The sequence below is a fragment of the Pteropus vampyrus genome, unplaced genomic scaffold (assembly GCF_000151845.1).
Source record: "Pteropus vampyrus isolate Shadow unplaced genomic scaffold, Pvam_2.0 Scaffold2, whole genome shotgun sequence".
In the NCBI taxonomy this organism is placed as follows: Eukaryota; Metazoa; Chordata; class Mammalia; order Chiroptera; family Pteropodidae; genus Pteropus; species Pteropus vampyrus.
Window position 1 is genome coordinate 13147741 of NW_011888783.1, and position 19013 is coordinate 13166753.

General features: G+C 37.7%; 1 protein-coding gene across 1 annotated transcript in view; it reads left to right on the forward strand.

Annotated features, from left to right (window-relative positions):
* Nucleotides 1-19013, forward strand: part of PDE11A (phosphodiesterase 11A) — a 327576-nt gene that overhangs the window by 187541 nt on the left and 121022 nt on the right. Inside the window, exon 10 of the mRNA XM_011356861.2 lies at nt 9220-9270. Within this exon, the coding sequence (XP_011355163.1) occupies nt 9220-9270 (51 nt within the window). The remainder of the gene's footprint in view (nt 1-9219; nt 9271-19013) is intronic.

Below are 19013 nucleotides of genomic sequence, written 5' to 3' on the forward strand. Positions count from 1 at the left end.
CTCTCTGTTGCCATATCTTTGAAGGCTGTTAAGAAATCTTGGAGTATAGCTCTTTACTCAGTTAGATGACACTTGTGTCAGGTCATTTCAAGTAAATCGGCCTTTCATTCCTTGCGGTCTGTCACCATTCTTGGCTGGAGGCCTACTGCTGATAACAAAGCTTCTTTATTTCTTTGGAGTTCATCAATATAAATTATTTGAGATTTTACTCCAGATCAGCTTAACTTAACTGTGATATCAGTTTAGTTTCCAGGTGCCACCAAATGCCACTTGGCCACCAGAACCATAAATATATCAGTAAATATTCGTGCAGCCCTTTTGTGCCTGAGACAGCCCATTGGAATCCTCAGCGGGGTCTGAGTTCTTCCTCCCTGTTATGTTTTTTATATTCATGCTCCTGTCAGCCAGTATCTGTAGTGGTCCGTTTCTCATTTCAGGAGCAAATGGTAGCCCAAATTCAAAATAAGTTAACATTCAAAACTATTGATTTGAGAGATTTTACTCAAGGTTAGCTCCTGGGATTGCAAGGAAAGCGTTTGGTTCTGGTCTTGAACCACATGTGGCAGAGGGCAAGGCTTGATACGACAGTCCTATTTCATAGCTCTGCTCATTGTTTTTCTTTTGAAATATAGTTGTCTTTTCCTGCTGTGGAAACTCAACACAAAAACATGACTTCTTTACTCTGTTATTTATGGGTCTGATAATTGCTTTATCTTGCTCTTTTTTTTTTTTTTTTGCTAGGGGCAAGTTCAATCCAAAAGTTAATTGAAGTTAGAGCTCATCAACAAAACCGAATCACTGGTTTTTACTTTAAAATATTTTCTAAATTAATACAAATATAAAAGATAAGTCTCTATGGGATAGAAAAAATTTTCTTGTGAAAATTTAATGTATTTTGTGGCTCAACAATTTACTTTTGTATGTAAGCTTTACACAAATTTTATTTAGCTGTCAAAAAAAATGAACAAGTGTGTGTATTATGGTTAAATTCTCATAATCTAACCATGTTCCTCATAAAGGAAGTTTTTATATAAGATTTGCAAATCTTTCTTTCTTTAAAACTAGTACAATGCATTCAATTAAAGTTTTTTTACTTGATCAAAGATATTATTACTCAAAAATAGATGGTATCCCTAGGTCCTTGATATGAAATGTATAGCTTAGGGAATTCTTATGAAGTTAATATAATCTGGAATCATGGAGGAAGTTTTAACATATAATAGGGTTTGACAATAGTAATTAAGAATATATTATTCTTTACGTTTTATTATCAAATATAGAACTTTGCCCGAGTTTTAGTCATTAGATGTGCCATACGGTCATATATATGTAAATAACAATAATGATTCTCTTTTGAATATTGGCTATGCTAACAGTGATCATGAATTGCTTTTGTTATATTTCCTTCAGTGTCATCTATGGATTTGTCACAGATCTTAGATTTATAAGGTTGTTTGGCATTGTTGAAAATATTCCAGACTCAAAGCATTTGGTAGGTTTGCCAGATAAACTACTGTGGAGAAAAAATCCCTGGGAGATGTGAGGTGGAGGTGGGGAAAGGAATATGAATATTTTGAGATGTGGCTTAGAGTTTTCTACATTTGTTTTCACCCTTCTTAATTTGGAGCAAGTAGAAGTAGGGTTGCTAGGTAAAAACACAAGACACCCAGTTAAATTTGAATTTCAGATCAATAGTAAATAATGTTTTTAGTATAAGTATGTCCCAAATATTGCAAATATTGTTGATCTGAAATTCAAATTTAACTGGATGTCCTGTATTTTTATTTGCTAAATCTAGCAATGTTATCTACACCACTTAGTTTATGTTCTAAGACATATTTTGATTCATTAAGAAAACGGTATCGATTATGGGCACTAATAATACAGGATGTGGATTCTTTTGAGATTATTTTTTGTATTCCTCGATTCATCAGATATTTACTGAGTGCCAACTGAGTATCAGGCACACTCCTAGGGACAGGCTATACCTTAGAGACCAAAACCAGGTCTGATCTTTCCCTTCATGGTGTTTAAGGTCTAGTGAGGAAGGCAGGTCGTGAACAAACCAACAATAACTCCAGCTGTGATAAGTAGTGTGAAGGAAATGGCTTGTTAACTCAGAGAATAACAGAGAGTGAGGTGGTTTCTTGAGGTGGTAGGGGATGAGCTCATTGAAGAGGTGACATTTAACCTGATTTCAGAAGGATAAAAATACCAACCAGGTGACGAGCACGGGGAAGACTCTAAAGTAGAAAAGAGCTTGGTGTACAGAAGGACCACAAGGAGGTGAGTGTGACTGGAGTGTGTAGGAGCGTGCACAGCATGAAGTGCAGTCTGAGAGGGCACCGAGGGCCAGATTATGCAGGACTGGTCAGGTCACTGTTTGGAATTTGGATGTTATTCTAAGTGTAATGGGAAGCCACTGATGAGTTTTCAACTGAGGGATGGCAGGATCTGATTTATACTTCTTAATTACAATAATGATTCTCTTTTGAATATTGGCTATGCTAACAGTGATCATGAATTGCTTTTGTTATATTTCCTTCAGTGTCATCTATGGATTTGTCACAGATCTTAGATTTATAAGGTTGTTTGGCATTGTTGAAAATATTCCAGACTCAAAGCATTTGGTAGGTTTGCCAGATAAACTACTGTGGAGAAAAAATCCCTGGGAGATGTGAGGTGGAGGTGGGGAAAGGAATATGAATATTTTGAGATGTGGCTTAGAGTTTTCTACATTTGTTTTCACCCTTCTTAATTTGGAGCAAGTAGAAGTAGGGTTGCTAGGTAAAAACACAAGACACCCAGTTAAATTTGAATTTCAGATCAATAGTAAATAATGTTTTTAGTATAAGTATGTCCCAAATATTGCAAATATTGTTGATCTGAAATTCAAATTTAACTGGATGTCCTGTATTTTTATTTGCTAAATCTAGCAATCTTATCTACACCACTTAGTTTATGTTCTAAGACATATTTTGATTCATTAAGAAAACGGTATCGATTATGGGCACTAATAATACAGGATGTGGATTCTTTTGAGATTATTTTTTGTATTCCTCGATTCATCAGATATTTACTGAGTGCCAACTGAGTATCAGGCACACTCCTAGGGACAGGCTATACCTTAGAGACCAAAACCAGGTCTGATCTTTCCCTTCATGGTGTTTAAGGTCTAGTGAGGAAGGCAGGTCGTGAACAAACCAACAATAACTCCAGCTGTGATAAGTAGTGTGAAGGAAATGGCTTGTTAACTCAAAGAATAACAGAGAGTGAGGTGGTTTCTTGAGGTGGTAGGGGATGAGCTCATTGAAGAGGAGACATTTAACCTGATTTCAGAAGGATAAAAATACCAACCAGGTGATGAGCACGGGGAAGACTCTAAAGTAGAAAAGAGCTTGGTGTACAGAAGGACCACAAGGAGGTGAGTGTGACTGGAGTGTGTAGGAGCGTGCACAGCATGAAGTGCAGTCTGAGAGGGCACCGAGGGCCAGATTATGCAGGACTGGTCAGGTCACTGTTTGGAATTTGGATGTTATTCTAAGTGTAATGGGAAGCCACTGATGAGTTTTCAACTGAGGGATGGCAGGATCTGATTTATACTTCTTAAATATCACTCTGGCTGATGTATGTATGCCAAAGAGATCAGGGAGGGCCATAGTAAAATTGAGAGATTATTGCCAGAGCCCAGGTTGAAGAAAATGGTGCACTGGGTAGTGATAATGGAAGTGGAAAGAGTCAAAACATAGGAGTGGAAATGACATGTTTTTCTGATGGATTCATATGAGGAACAGAGGAAGGGAAAAATCAAGGGTAACCTTCAGGTTTCTAGTTTAAACAATAGACTGGATGGAGAACCATTTGTGGAGCTGGGAAAGACAGGAGAGAAACGGATCTGTAACATTAGTTTCCTATAGCTTCTGTAATAAATTGCCACAAACTTAGTGGATTAAAACAACACACATTTATTATCTTAAAGTTCTGGAGGTCAGAAGTCTGAAATGGATCTCCTTGGGTTAAAATCAAAGTGTGGGTAGAACTGTATTCCTTCTAGGGGAGAAATAGGGGACAGTCTGTATCCTTGCTTTTTCCAGTCTCTAGAGGCTACCTTCATTTCTTGGTTTGTCTTTTCCCTCCAGCTTAGAGTTAGCAGTGACAGGTCAAGTCTTACTCACATTGTATTACTATGACTCTGACGCTCCCGCTTTCCTCTTTGGCTTGTAAGGACCTCTGTGATTACGTTAAGCCCACCGAGATAGCTAAGATAATCTTTCCATCTCAGGGTTAGCTGATTATCAATCTTAATTCCATTAGCAACCTTAACTTCCCCTTAAAATGTAACATAAACATATTCACAGATTCTAGGAATTGGGATATGGACATTGTAAGGGGTGAGGGAGCATCATTCTGCCTACAACATATGGGAAACTCAACATGTGTGTTTAGACATATTAAGTTTGAGATAGCAGTGAATTGACCAAGTAGGAAGTTAAAATTGTAGGCAGTTGAGTATCTGAGTTTAGAGCTCAAGGAGAAGTTGGGGCTAAATCTGGAAGTTGCCAACACAGAGATGGTATATAAAGCCAGGAGAGTGTATGACATCACTGAAGGAGAGACTAAGCCCAGTAAACTTCTACATTTAGGGTTAAGGCAGAGGAGGAGAGACTGACAAAGAAAACAGGGAAAGAACAGACAGAAAAAGAGGATGAAAACCAAAATTGTGTGGTATCATGAAAGCCCAGAGAGGAGACTTTTCAGAACAGGCAAGAGTGATACCCTGGGTTCAGTACTGACTGGTGCAAAAGACTGTCACAGATTTGTGCATGGATTTCACAGCAAGAAATTGGAAACCTTGAGACATAATGTTTCAGTGGAGTCGTGGGGTCAGAACCAAAACTGATGCAGGTTGAAAAGTGAATGAGATATGACCAATGACCACAGGTGGTGAGGGAATGTCCTACATGACCTCAGCATCATTTGTGGATGCTTATTAAAAGTAGTGAGGTGATCACATTGATTAGAGGCTTTACAACAATAAGTAGCTAGGAGCTAAGCGAGTTAGCTGTTGTATATTTATACCTAGTTAGAATGCACGATGGCTACATTGATAGTAGACATAGCTAGGTGCTATGTGTATAAAACAATCCCTGAGAGTAAACTGGAGCAATGAACCACCTTTCTGAAAGCATCCCATGAAACCCTTTAGGACCAAATAGCAGACACTGCTTCGAAGGAGAAAATCGTAGTATTCTGTAGCAAGACTCAAGATCCCTTTGTTCCTCTGACTTGTCGACCCTTACAGGGATTGTTCCCTGCAGAAACAAAGTACCCCTATTAACTGATGGTTCTTCCCTATGTACCCACAAAGTACTGTACACTTTCAGGAGAAAGTGGCTAAAAGATTCTTAGTGTGAGGCTACTCCTCTGCTCCTTTTACTGGTTTTCAGACTCCTACTAAAGGAAACAAGAACTCACAGAACAAAAAAATTAAAAAGGAAAACCAAAAACCTTATCATTAACTTCATCAAATAAAATAGAATGAAAATTTCCTACGGATTTAGAGATTAGCCAGTAGAGAGGCTTAAAATCCCAGAATGAACTCTAAAAGGCTTTTGGCTCCAAGTTATGGTCCAGGAAAAATTTTAAATCATAACAAAGTAACAAAGGCATTTATTTCATTAAAATCTTAATCTTACACCATACATGAATTTAATTTCGGATGTATCATAGGCCAAAATGTAAAAGAAAAAGCTATATTTTTAGGAGATGGCACAAGATACGTATTCGCAGCTTTAAAGTAGGCAAAATTTCTTAGAAAGGACACATTAAAACAAAAATTGACAAATGACACTTATCCAATATTGAGAACTTCTGTTTATCAAAAGACACATTAAAAGAAAATTGTGTTGGTAGAAGGCTACAAACTTTCAGCTATAAGATGAATAAGGTCTAAAAATCTAATGTAAAACATGGTGACTATAGTTGATAACACTGTATTATATAATTGAAATTCGCCAGAAGAGTAGAACTTAAATATACTCACACACACACACAAAAAGATAAATATATTAGGTGATGGATGTGTTAATTTAACTACATGGTAAGAATCCTTTCACAATTAACAAACAAACAAAAAACAAAACAGAAAGATTAATAGACCAGCCACAGACTGATAATATTTTCAAACATACATCTGACAGAGGACTTGTATCTCAAATATACAAATAATAACAAAACAAAAGAAAATTTTAAGTGGACAGAAAGTCTTAATCAGTAATAATTGTCTGCTTCATTGGTTCAAATATTTTCAATTTTGTGGAGTTAATAGCTTTTTTCTTTTAAATAATAAAAGGCGTGGAAAAAGTTGATTTAAACAAGGGGAGTGAGTAGTGTGTCTTAAATACTAAAAGCCAGGCTAAGCACCACCTGGTGGCAGAGATTTTGAATTTCAACTTGAGTTTTTGTGGAAAAAAAATTTTTAAGTAAAGTTACATTTTGAAAATTGAATCCGCAAAAAGAGTCTTGTAAATAGTAAGAAATTTTAATAAGATGACAGCCATATTAAAGTTTATTATAGTAAAACCAAACCAAAAAACCAAAATCTATTCAGCTATTTTTGCAGTGAAAATAACTATTAAGAATTATGAGACAATGAAGATAATAATATGATGACATAATACTTTGCCAAATATTTACATGGTAGAATTGTAATTGAACATTAATATAATAAATATAAGTTGACTATTTGTGTGCCAGGTATTTAACATGTACTATCTCATTTAATCTTCCTGAGAACTGTGTAAAATACAGGCCCATACCACAAAATTTTCCCAATAGAAAAATCTCTTGGCTTCTAATAACCAAACCTCACAGAACATATTTACCTTTCAAAAAAAATTTTTTTTGTACCTTTACTTATATTGGGAAAAATTATGTTTATGTCCCCAAAACTCGGTATAGATTTTTTTAACAAAATGGGCATGGGAAAAGTTTTGAATTACATTCTAGAATAAATTAGTCTAAATAAGATCCAGATCTTGTGTAAACATTTTGAGAACCACACAGTATTTAACTGTGAGGGAGTGCATCTCAGCTGTTGCCAGCACTGAGAAAGGCAACTTGTCCTGATGTGTCACCACCGTGCCTGTAATATTTAGCTCTTGTTTTTACTTAGTATTTGACAAAGTTCCCTCAAAAGATGAAAAAGTGTTGAAAATTCTTTGAGAAATGTGTGATTACATTATTTATAATAGAAGAGAAGATACTACTGAATATAAAGCAACTTTTTGTTAAGAACTGTACTGATTATGACCAGAGTTAGCCTTTGAATTTAAGCGATGCTTAAAACAATTTATAAGCAAACATCATTTTTTTGGTCATGCATACATACAAATTTTAGGGGTTTTTTATTAAGTTTTAGGAAGTGGTTGCAGGTCTTATAATGCATTGTAATTTTTTCCCATTAAAAATAATGGAAAATAAGCTCCCTGTTGGTGTTTTTAGGTGGAACCTCTGATTTTTAAGAATAGATTACTGATGCTAAGCAGGAGATGCCTGTAGAGTATTACTATTATACCATTTTACAAATGAGACTCAAAGAGATTAAATGCTTGCCCAATGTCCAACAGTGGAGAAGTAGTAGAGCACTGGCAAGCTGTCTCTAGAGGCTGTGTTCAAACTACCTGAAACCCTGCCCCATGGTGGCCCTGCTTTGATCACACAGATGGTACATGCTTTGGGTCAGTATTTCTCAAAGTTCTTGGTCAATAGGTTGTTAGTTTGGAATATGATTAGATTAATATATCACCTCAAAGAGAGTTCTGTGGCTACTTAGATTTAGGAAAAGCTGAGTTTAACCAAATAAAACCTTTTACTTTAGTTTTCAGAGCCAAGTGGGCACTGCGATTCTCTCAGGTTGGCAGTTGAAGAGGGATTTAGTATTCTCCAGACTTATTTGTCTTTGATATTTGTATAGATTAAGAATGGGATCGGTAGCATAAAAAATATAACATGTATGAATTATGTGTGTGTGCATGTGTATGTATATATGTGCCTTATAACATAATAATGACTTAAACACACATTTATTTGTCCTACATAACAAAAAGTGTGGAGCAGGGCAGCCCAGGGCCAGGCTCATTTCTCTTTCCCTTTCTGATCTACTATTCATAAGCTGTCATTCTACTCATGGTTGTCATCTCACAGACACCAGATTTTGCTGTTCCTCCAAGCCTTTCAGCTATTTTCCAGGGAGGAAGAGAAAGGAGAGGAAAGAGGCAACCGCAGCCTCTATTTCACTGACCAGAGCACTGTCACCTGGCCACCTCATGTGACCACCCTTGGCTGTAGGAAGCCTTCAAATTTCCTTTTTGACTTTTAATTCTCTGCCTCAGTAAGTTATGATGTGACGATAAACCGTAAAGGTTGATTTTTTGCTCATGTGACATGTCATCAGCTGCAGTTAGCTGTGGCTCTGCTCAATTCATCATCTTCATTTTGGGGCTCAGGCTGAGTGAGCAATCCCTCTCAGGACCATGTACTTCCTTTGGAGAGAAAATGGAGAAGACAGTACCACATGATGGCTCTTAAAGACTCTGTTCGAAAGTTGTATCTATCACTTTCCCCCACATTCCATTGGTTAAAGCAAGTCATACACTAAGGCCGATGTCAATAGGGCAGAGAAATATAACTCTCTTACAGAAAACATTGCAGATGGTTGGGCATAACAATGTAATCTTTCTTATATGAAAAAAGCAGGCAAGTGAGAATAGACCAGAGGTGGAAGTTTAGTCAGCAATCTACAGTGTCTGCCACAGTATGCGTGCATGCACACGTACACAAACACACACACACACACACACACACACACACACACACACACACACACACACACCACTTTTTATTATTTAGGTTCCAGAGCATCTCACAGGATAAGTATTCATATCATGTCTTTTTGATAAAATTACTACCTATAAAAACATCCTGGTATAAAATACCTAGCCCTTAATGTGGGCTGTAGTTCGATTCAGCATTATAATAGAATCCACTGTAACTGAACAGATGACGATCTGTTATGAGAAATTTCTTGTCATACATTAAAATCCACTGTTTGTCAAGGTGATGTATATGAGTAATGCTTATTTTTAAGCCAAGAAACTTTCAGAAAACAGAGTCATATCTAGTTATTAAAGTTTTTTTTTTCCTTTTCTTCTGAATCAGGTGCTATCATACCATGCGACATGTTCAAAAGCTGAAGTTGACAAGTTTAAGGTAAGGAAGCAAACGGTACCCTATAGGGCATAAAGTGAAACATTACATGGCTTTCTTACCCTTTGTCACTTGCCTCTGTAGAATTAGTCCTACCCATTGAGTGTTGGGGGAATAGAATTGGGCAAAGGTGTGTTTGGACATTTCAGGTTTTGAAGGAAAAAGAGACATCTATAACTGAGTAGTCCCTTCATGATCATTTAAATGATTCAGTATTTATTCCTTTCTATTCATTAAGTAAGCAGGATATCAGAAAAAATCTGCATAGTATAGTAAGAATCAAGATGCTTGGTTTTGGAATTGGTTTTACCTCTAACTCTCTGTTCATTTAAAATCTTAGGGCCTATATTTTCATCTGTAAAAATAAGTGAGGAAATTAGGATAATAATAGCTAACATTCACCAACTGTTTACTATGGACCAGGCACACTACAAAGCATTTTCCCTGTATTCATTGGAGTTATAATCCTGTGAAGTAGGTACTATTTTGCAGGTGAGTAAACTGAGGCACAGAGATGTTGAGTAGACAGGCCAAGGTCAAACGATTGTAAGGAGTATAGCCATATAGGGGGTGTAGCCAGTCAATCTGGCCCCAGAAATGGAGTTCTTGACCACCAGGCTTCACCTGTCCATCTCCAGCTTCCTCTAAGTCTGTGAATGAGGCTTAGATATGTCTTTTCACCTTAGCCACCACCATTCCCTTAAAGGCAGTTCAGAATTCTTGTCCTTCTCTCTGTCCTTGTAACAGGCCATGGTCAAAACATGGGAGTATGTAGAACCTGATTTTTCTCCCTTTTGAGTTTCAGTGTCTGCCTTTTAAAGTTTTTGTGGATGTTCAGAGAATTATCAAGCAAGCTACCACAACCATAAGAAAGATAATATTTTGTATCCTAATATTGGCATGTAATAACATTTGATGATGCCTACTCTTCTAGGAGTTTCATTTGCACATAGATACACATTCATCTTCCCAGGAAAAATGGCACTCCACCTCGGGCCTGATAATTGAATCAGATCATTGGAGTTGAGTCACACTAACAAAGAAAGAGAAAAAGGGAAGGCCTCGAACTCATAGTAGGGATGAGGGAACTGCTCGGAAGGGTGGGGAGCATACAGTGGGCATAAGGTGAGCTGCTTGGGCTCCATCCAGGGAGATGGTTTCCTATTGGCTTAGAGAGATGCTTAGGAAAAGACCTGCGACGGTGACCCAGATCAGAAGGAGAAACGTGGTACCAGCAAGAGGTGACAACTCACAACAGAGGAAGGATACAGAACAACCAAAACCATATGAGTCAGGGCCTATTTGTTGTAAACATGAGCATCCTAAATACTGGCTAGAATGTGAGTGCCATAAGGGCACCGCTATTTGCATGTTTTATTCTCTGCTCTATATCTATAGCCTTTTCTACTGCCTTTCACAGTTCTTGGGACATGGTAGCACTCAATAAATAACTTGTTAAATGGATGAATGAGTGAATGAATGAATGACTAAATAAATTCAAAAAGCGTCAATGTTCTATCACTCAAAACAATTTTTCATTAAGAAAATGTTAAAACCATGACTGCATATATTTATATTTTTTATATTGTATATATATTTTATTAACATTTTCATCACAAATATTTAAAGTTTTTTTGTTTTAATAAAGTTCAGCAACCTATTTATGGGTTCCATAACTATTTTACTGTTTTATATTTTATATATTTTTACTGTAATCATAATCATTTTCATTGCTAAAAGAAGGAATGGGCAAGCAGGGAGAAAAATAGCAAAGCTCACAATGGCCTAAATCTGACCGCAAAAACTATTTGATGGGCCATGCCCAGAACTATAGCAGGCCAAAATCAATAGCTGTCTATTCTCTGAGGGTGCTGCCCTGTTTTCAGGCTTAAGCCTTTGCTTAAAGTAAGGAAAACACTGTTGTTTTGGCATTTGCCATGCTCTTCTATTGTTAGCTCACAAACATACTAAAAATATGAAGTATTTAAATTTGAGAACAAAAGATTATTTCATTTAAAATTATCAAGGTTATTAACTTAACTGATTTATTCCAGATTTTATCTTGAAAGATATTAGCGAGTATCTTATTACAATGTAATTAGATATAGTAGGTAATTTTAACCTAATGGCTTTTTTCTTGATATATTAAGTAAATAAAATATGATCATAATTGGTAGCTGATGTCTTATAACTGAAGCAATAACATTAAAATGTAGTGAGCTTAAAATAATCCTGCACTGAAAAGTACTTACTGAAATTTTATGCTAGAGTATGTGCAATGGCAGTTTCCTAACATTGTAGCTAAATAACAGTAAATAAATACTTTGTTTTGACCAATATATGCAGACAAACCATGCTTACATTCACATATATTGTAACCTTTGCTAACTGCAATAGAATATATATATGTTATGTATACTTATATTACACACACACACACACACACACACACACACACACACACACACAAGACAGAAAGAGAGATAGAACCTAGAATAGGAGTTATCCATGAGATTTCATGAGTTAAAGGATGGCTGAGTGTCAGTGTATTGGATTATGACCAGCTGAGACCGAGCTAGTGATCAGTGATTCAGAGATTAAGCCAGAGTTTGGGAAGAAAATGATTTTATCATTTAGTGCTAAAATAGGATCTGGAGGTCAAACATATGCATACACTGGCCAGACTCCATTGCAGCCAAAGCTGTACCATATCTAGGATCCAGACATGTCTAAAAGGTCAGTGAGATGTGGTCTGTTTACATGAGAGAATTTCTGAGCCAAGAACCCTTCCTAGTGGAAGTCGAGGCTACATGCATTGGTGTCTAGATGATTCCAGGTTTAGCATAAGGTTTGTCTCTTGGATTTATCCCTTACCCCAGCCTCTCGTGGATTCACAATCTCAGCGAAGAACACAAGTGGACACAAAAGGCATAGACTTTATATAGTTTCAGGGTATTAAATGCACAAGGGTTCCAGAGTGTCAATAGCACCCAACAGAAAGCAGCAGCCCAATGGAAGGAAGCATTATGATGGACCAGAAGCAAAGCACCTTCCTACCAATATGACCAGCAGACATTGAAGGAATCAGTGCAAGCTAAATAGTCACATTTTAAGGAAAAGAGAACTCCTAGAAATAAGTGGGAGAAATGGAAATCCCCATACTATCGGAGAATGTGATATATACCATTAATTACTTTCAATTCACTATCATTTGTCCTCTTTGGTGGTATGGCCTAAAGGAATATAGGTTTTATACATGATAAACCTATAGTGAATCTTTTTTTTTAATTTTTTTTTTTATTATTTTTTTTTAACATTTTCTTTTTCCCCCCTCCCCTCTCCCTACTGGTATCCACTAGTCCACTGTCCACATCCATGAGTCTCTGTTTGTTTGTCCTGTTTATTTGTTGCTTTTAGGTTTATATCCCACATATAAGTGATATCATGTGATTTTCAACCTTTTCTGTCTGGCTTATTTCACTTAGTATGATTATTTCAAGGTCTATCCGTGTTGTTGCAAATGGCAGTATTTCATCTCTTCTTATGGCTGAGTAATATTCCATTGTATATATGTACCACAGCTTCATTAGCCAACCATCTATTGTAGGACATTTCGGTTGCTCGTGAATCTTTAATAATCATTAAAGGTGGCTGATACCACTTTACCTTTCCTCATCTCTTGTCTTCCTATTTCATACTCTTTTGTGTTTGAGGATTTCTTTTTATATTTTAGGATGCCATAGTATAGAGGTAGCATGTTTTTGTTTTTGTTTTTTTTGTGTGTGTGTGTTTTGTTTTGTTCCGTTAATTATTTTTCTCCTGTTGGGGAAAATATCTCCGAGGGGCATGTGGTGGTGGGTGAGTGAGTGGTGGTTAGAGTATGACAATATTTCTAGAAGTGTCCATAGATTGTCTAGCCAGAACAAGTAGGTGGAACAACGTACAATTGTTTATCCAAGAATGTCAGACATAAGCTTATTTGTTTGTGGTTTCGATGTATCATTTGTACCTTGGAAAACAGTACTTTTAACGGGGCTACCTATGTACAAAAAGATCACAGAACTTTCTGGAATTAATGCACTAATTTTTAAAGTCTGATTCAGATTATACTATTAATAATTTGTCCTTTATGGGTTGATTGTCCTGTGCATTGAATGAGGAAACCAGGATCTAAATAATGATTTTTATCTTCATTAACATTTACTGATCATCCTTGAACTTGAAATAAGAAAAGTGTGCCCAAAAAATTTGTGCAGACTTTAGTGCCTGTTTATATCTCTTCTGTACTGTGCTAACAGGTATAATCTGTAAAGACCATATTGACATTTAGATCTCTTTGAAGATGACTGGTTTAAAGTCTTAATAACCTAAAGATGCCAGCTGTGATAAGAAAATAAGTTTAGTACACCAATTTAGTGCTCCTGTAATTTTATGCACTTTTCCAAGATTCCAATGCAGTGGACAAGCCAAACGGTTATTGCTATATACGCTAGTTTACCAATTAAAATCAACTCATGGACATTCTCATGTTATATTGCTACCTTTTATCATCCCTTCTTTCCATTCCAAACTGCATGGGTTATGGCTGCAATCACAGATGAACTCATTTACAGCACCGTTTAACTGCCGCAGTAATTAAACACCAATATCTCATGTTGAGTGTTTGGGTTTGGACTACCTCTTACAGATTTCAAGTTTTCAATGTTAATGCCTACGCCACAAATTAATATCCTAGTAAAGTAAGTGAAGTACCATGGAATAGGTACTCCTTGTGGCCTTTCCACACCAAAATAAGAATGGCTATATCAAAAACAGGGTCTTACGGCCTCCTCTGTGAAAGGGATGGCAGGGGACAAGCTGAGCAATGCAAGGTGATGTACTAGGCTTATTTTTTTTTTAAGTAATTAAGTTTAAGGAGACATGTTTGGTCCATGAACTATTCAAATGTTATAACTAGAAGCTTCTGCTCTCAGAACCGCCCTTGCCGTTACTCTGGTAGACGTGTCTGTCAGAGGGCCTACATAAGGGTCCCTGCACAAGGAGGCAGGTGTCAGGGCTGACCCTCAGTTGACTGGCCAAGTGCACGGAACGCCTTTTATTTATTGATCCTCCAGAGGGCGCGCCTTTTTCTAATTGCACAAAGGTAGCACTTTGCTGGCTCCTGCCCTGCCCGCTCTATCCAAAACCATAGAAAAGCCCAACCCTGGCAGCGGCTTCTTGCAGAAGACAAGTGCACTGTGTAGAGAGGGGGGTCACACGGTGTCATTTACCCAAACCCAGGTGACGTAGCCACCGCCGAGGAGGGGAAAAGTCGGGCAGGCACTGTGTGGCAAAGGCTTAGGAAGCTTGTGTTCCCCACCCCAGTCAGTAGAGAGCACCTTCCAGCAGCAACTTTGCCAAAGCCAGGCACTCCTGCAAGGACACCTCCTTGGTCAGGAGGTGGCTGGGGTGGGGGGTAATTCAAGACTTCAGAGTGCCAGGACTGGAAGAAGAGTTTCTGTTGTGTCTCTAGTCTCGGCCCTCACAGCCTTCCTAAAATACTATCTTTGAAGATCTCAACAACTGACAGCTTTTCCAGTTCACTTCAGCTTCTTTCTAAGGTTGTTAAAAAGATGACCTCGGAACAATACAAACGGAATTGCTATATCTTCTTAGATCTAACCTATTCTGTCTCCTCTCTTGTCCCTGCCTCTTGAATTGAGGGGATTGTTTTGACTTTAAATAGTATTTATGCCGAGTTTAATATCCAAGATTTTTTTTTTTATCAGAGAAAGTTATTGAACCTTCAGCAGGAAATTGGCTGCAGAGGGAACAGCTGAATCAGCAGCCTAAAGGGCATCTTCTGCTCCTAAGGCAGCAGACAGAGGCGGGCAGCCTACTGCCTAGGACATGCCCATAAATATGTGCAGTGCTTTGTTTGCAAACGTCTGCGTGTTCCTATGGTGTTCTCTTTATGAACTGTGTCTTAATCAAGTGCCACATCAGAAAAAGGACAGTTGTACTTTGTCACTCTTGAGTATTGAAAATGTTGGAGGCGGTGGGGAGGGCAGTGATGTGAGGGGGACCAGGGCTGCAAGGCCAGGCTGGCCTTTCCAACAGCCGAATTAAGCAGCTATGAGTCAAGCGCTCTTTAGGGACCCACCTGGCCAAAACCGACCCTGTGGTGACTCTGACCTCCTCTCAGATCTATTTAAATAGCCATAATTTGTCACTTTTTTCCATTTGAAAACAAAACATAAACACTGTCTCCAAAAAGTCACTATGGACGATGTCTGCTTTTCCTGGGAGGAATAATGGACCCAGAAGGCTTTCTCCCGCCTTCTTGTTACACACATTAACACAGCTGAGTTCTCTGCACTCCTTAAGTGCTACACTTGATGGCCCAGGGCATCTGAGGCTGAGGGAAGGTAAAAGGAAGTTCATTTTTGGTTCCAGAGGAGTGCTGAGCCCCGTAGGAATGGAAGGCAATATAGTATGGCCCAGTTAGAGCCCTGACCCCTGAATGGTGAAAGGAACTGTAATGGCCAAAGGGGTCAGAACCATCTAGAACACTAGGGCATCTGAGGCTGTATCACTCACTCTCCCTTCTTTCTCGTTTTCCTCTAGTTAAAGCCATCTATAACAACAGGTATGGATCTGAAATATAAAGAACTGATAGCCCCCCACCTCAATGATATGGACTTGTTTTAGCAATCATAATCGTCAGTTTTCTCTCTGCTCTTCCTTTAGTACACATAGAAGCTACAAACTCCTGTTATATTTTGCTCACCCTCCTCTCCAGATGCGCACTGTATAAAACTGTACAGTCTTCTTGGAGTCCTCACACCTTCTATTTTCACATGCTGTCCCCTCTGTTCTGACTTCAGAACATCGCTCATGCTCCCATCATCCCACAGTCACCACTAGTTCAGGTCCTCATTCCCTCTTACGCGGTGCCTGCCTAGCTGTTCGCCCTGTCTCCTTCTCTTGACCTGCTCCCCAGTTCATTCGGCGCATAGCTGTCAGATTAATAGTACTCTTCTGCTGGTGCCAGTTTCCTCCTCATAAAGCTTAGTGTCTTCTATAAGCCCCCAGATTTCATCACTTCAGATTTTTCGATTGGACATTAAAAGTGCCCTGAACTCTAACTTCCAGTTCACGTTTTCGTCCTGTTTCCCATGCTCCCACTTACCCACCCTTCACAAGAGTTCTATTTGATATTTTCTGTCCATTCTCTTCCCTTCTCTACCGTTGGTCTCATCCCTATTTCTATCTCTGCATATCTAAAGTCCTAACGATCCATCTGGTCCTGCTCAATTGCTCCCCCTCTCCATGAAGTTCTTCTAACTGTCCTTCAGGCAAAAGTGATCTGCTCACTTGCCATTCTTTTTTATTGTACGCATCAGTTTCTACCTTGTGATATAAATCTTTGTGTACCTGTCTAATCACCTGGTTAAACCAGGAGCATTTTTAGGGGAGAATCCTCATCATATTGATTTTTGTAACCTTTATATCACCTAAAGCCGTGCTTTATACCTGGGTGCAGGAGAAATTTCTACCGAGCAACCAAATTCATTGAACTGTTTACAGTTTTAATGGCAGAGGAAGTTATAACATGTGAGTAGAATTTTGAAGCAGGAATCTATGACAATGAGAGTGTCTGCAAATTCTGTTTCATCCCCTTGCTTAAAGTTCTTGGTTGTGAGTTTGCTGGGTTTCCATTGAAGCCTAAACTATTTCAAAATAAAAGGACTCATTTTCTGCATTGAGGATATTCTCTCTAGAGTGGTCACTATGACAATATCTACCCTTCCCTGCTGTGAGCAAAGGCCCCTTGCCATTAATTTCTAGTTGAGTCAGCAACTTCTTTAATATTCAATAAGACTGTTTACTCATGTATCCTGCTGCCTTCACCCTGCTAATGAAACTTTTTAAGACTCTATTGTTCTCTTGAATCTCAGGATACCTTTCTAATTCTTTTTATTTGTGTGCTCCTATAGTCTGCTCTTCTACCTATTTTTGAAATTATGCACTGCTTTGGTAGTTCTGCATGTTTTCTCTCCAATGAAAATGGATCCACCCAAAAATCTGAAAAATGTACATGAATCATAATTCTGTTCGTCCCAAGGCACTGTATGAAATATGAAGATAGAAGAGGATGTCTGATCTAAGGGTTTTCTGCAGTCCCAGTAGCCAGGGCTGCCCTCTTTAAGCAGTCTTTGTTAAGACCACGAACACAATCAGACAGGAGAGAGCAGACATGTAAATAGACAAAGCAGCCACCAGACCTCTTGGTTCATTTAAAATTGCTAGGCCCCGGGTTTCCTCATCTATAAAACAGCCATTTCCAGCTATAAAATGCTATGATTTATAAGCCTATACAATTTGTCACTAAGAAGGAAAGGGAAAATAAAACACAAAGCAATATAAAGTTAACAAAACATCATGGGGTCCTTATAATTTAAATGCCCAAAGCTTTAAATTTAAGCTCTGTTTAAAAACTTGGGTATTTGGTAGAAGAATTGACTCCGCTTGATTTAATTACATATTATAAGTGATTTACAAAGCCCACCATGGCTATATTATATTTGAAGCATAATATAATATCATAATATTTGTGAGGAAAATAAGTGATTATTTTAGATAAGACAAGAGTCTTAATCACAGTATAAAAAACTATACACTAATGCTACCTATAAATGTTTAAATAATAATAATGTCTTAAATAATATGGCAGTATATAAAAACCTTTTCATACCCATTATCCCACTTGAGCATCGCAACCTTTTGATAAATATCAGGTTGTTATAGCTCTGTTGACATATGAGACAACCAAGAACCAAAGAACCAGCAAGAAAAATGCACATATTTGGCTTGATTTTTCCTCTCTCATGTTTCGTTTTGACCTTGAAGACATGCTTCTCTTCAAGTGGCTGAATAGGAAAATGTAACAATATCATGGAATTTTATCCTGAAGTCATTTCTTTTGACCTATTATTCTTGGAAACTTTGTGGCATTTTGACAGTTTGGGGGCCAAATAAGTATGAGTGATGATGATGTCTGAGAAAAAGAATTTTTGGCTGAACTTAACAGACATTTTAAAATAGACTTTTCATGATACTCTTTGGGCAATCAATGTGTAATGCTATTTTATTAGAAACTCTTTTTGTATTGTGATTGTGCCATCTATGTGACTTCTTGCCCTGGGGTTTTCAGACTGCTTAGAAAACTAAGGAAACTGGAAATAGCAAATGTTATGAAGATATTGCATCATTCTTACCTAGAGAGGGTATGATCCATTATTGTGACATCTTGCTTGTCTTCCTTACAGTCTGATTGGCTATCTAGCTGTTTAGAACTCTCTCGACATCTGGAAAGCTCAAAGGAAGAAGAGCAGTCCCACTTTATTATCCTGTGCTCTCCAGGCCTGCCAAATATCTAGTAAGAAAGATAACAAGGATATGAGATTACGAACATCAGTTTAATGATAAAGCACTTGTCAGCAGATAAAGTCTTATGTTTAAGACATTAGAACTCATAAACAAGAGACTATTTGGGGGAAGATATAAAGAATGTGAGACTGGGTTTATATTCATATAGTATTTCTGATGGTGATGCCTATATCAGGGACATCGTGGACAATAATCTGCATATGTGAAATACAATGCCTTCAACATAAGACTCTTAAGGTAAATTTTTAAGGATTTTTAAAATTATTCTGAATTAATTGTATAATGCCTCGGGGTGTGTGTGTGTGTGTGTGTGT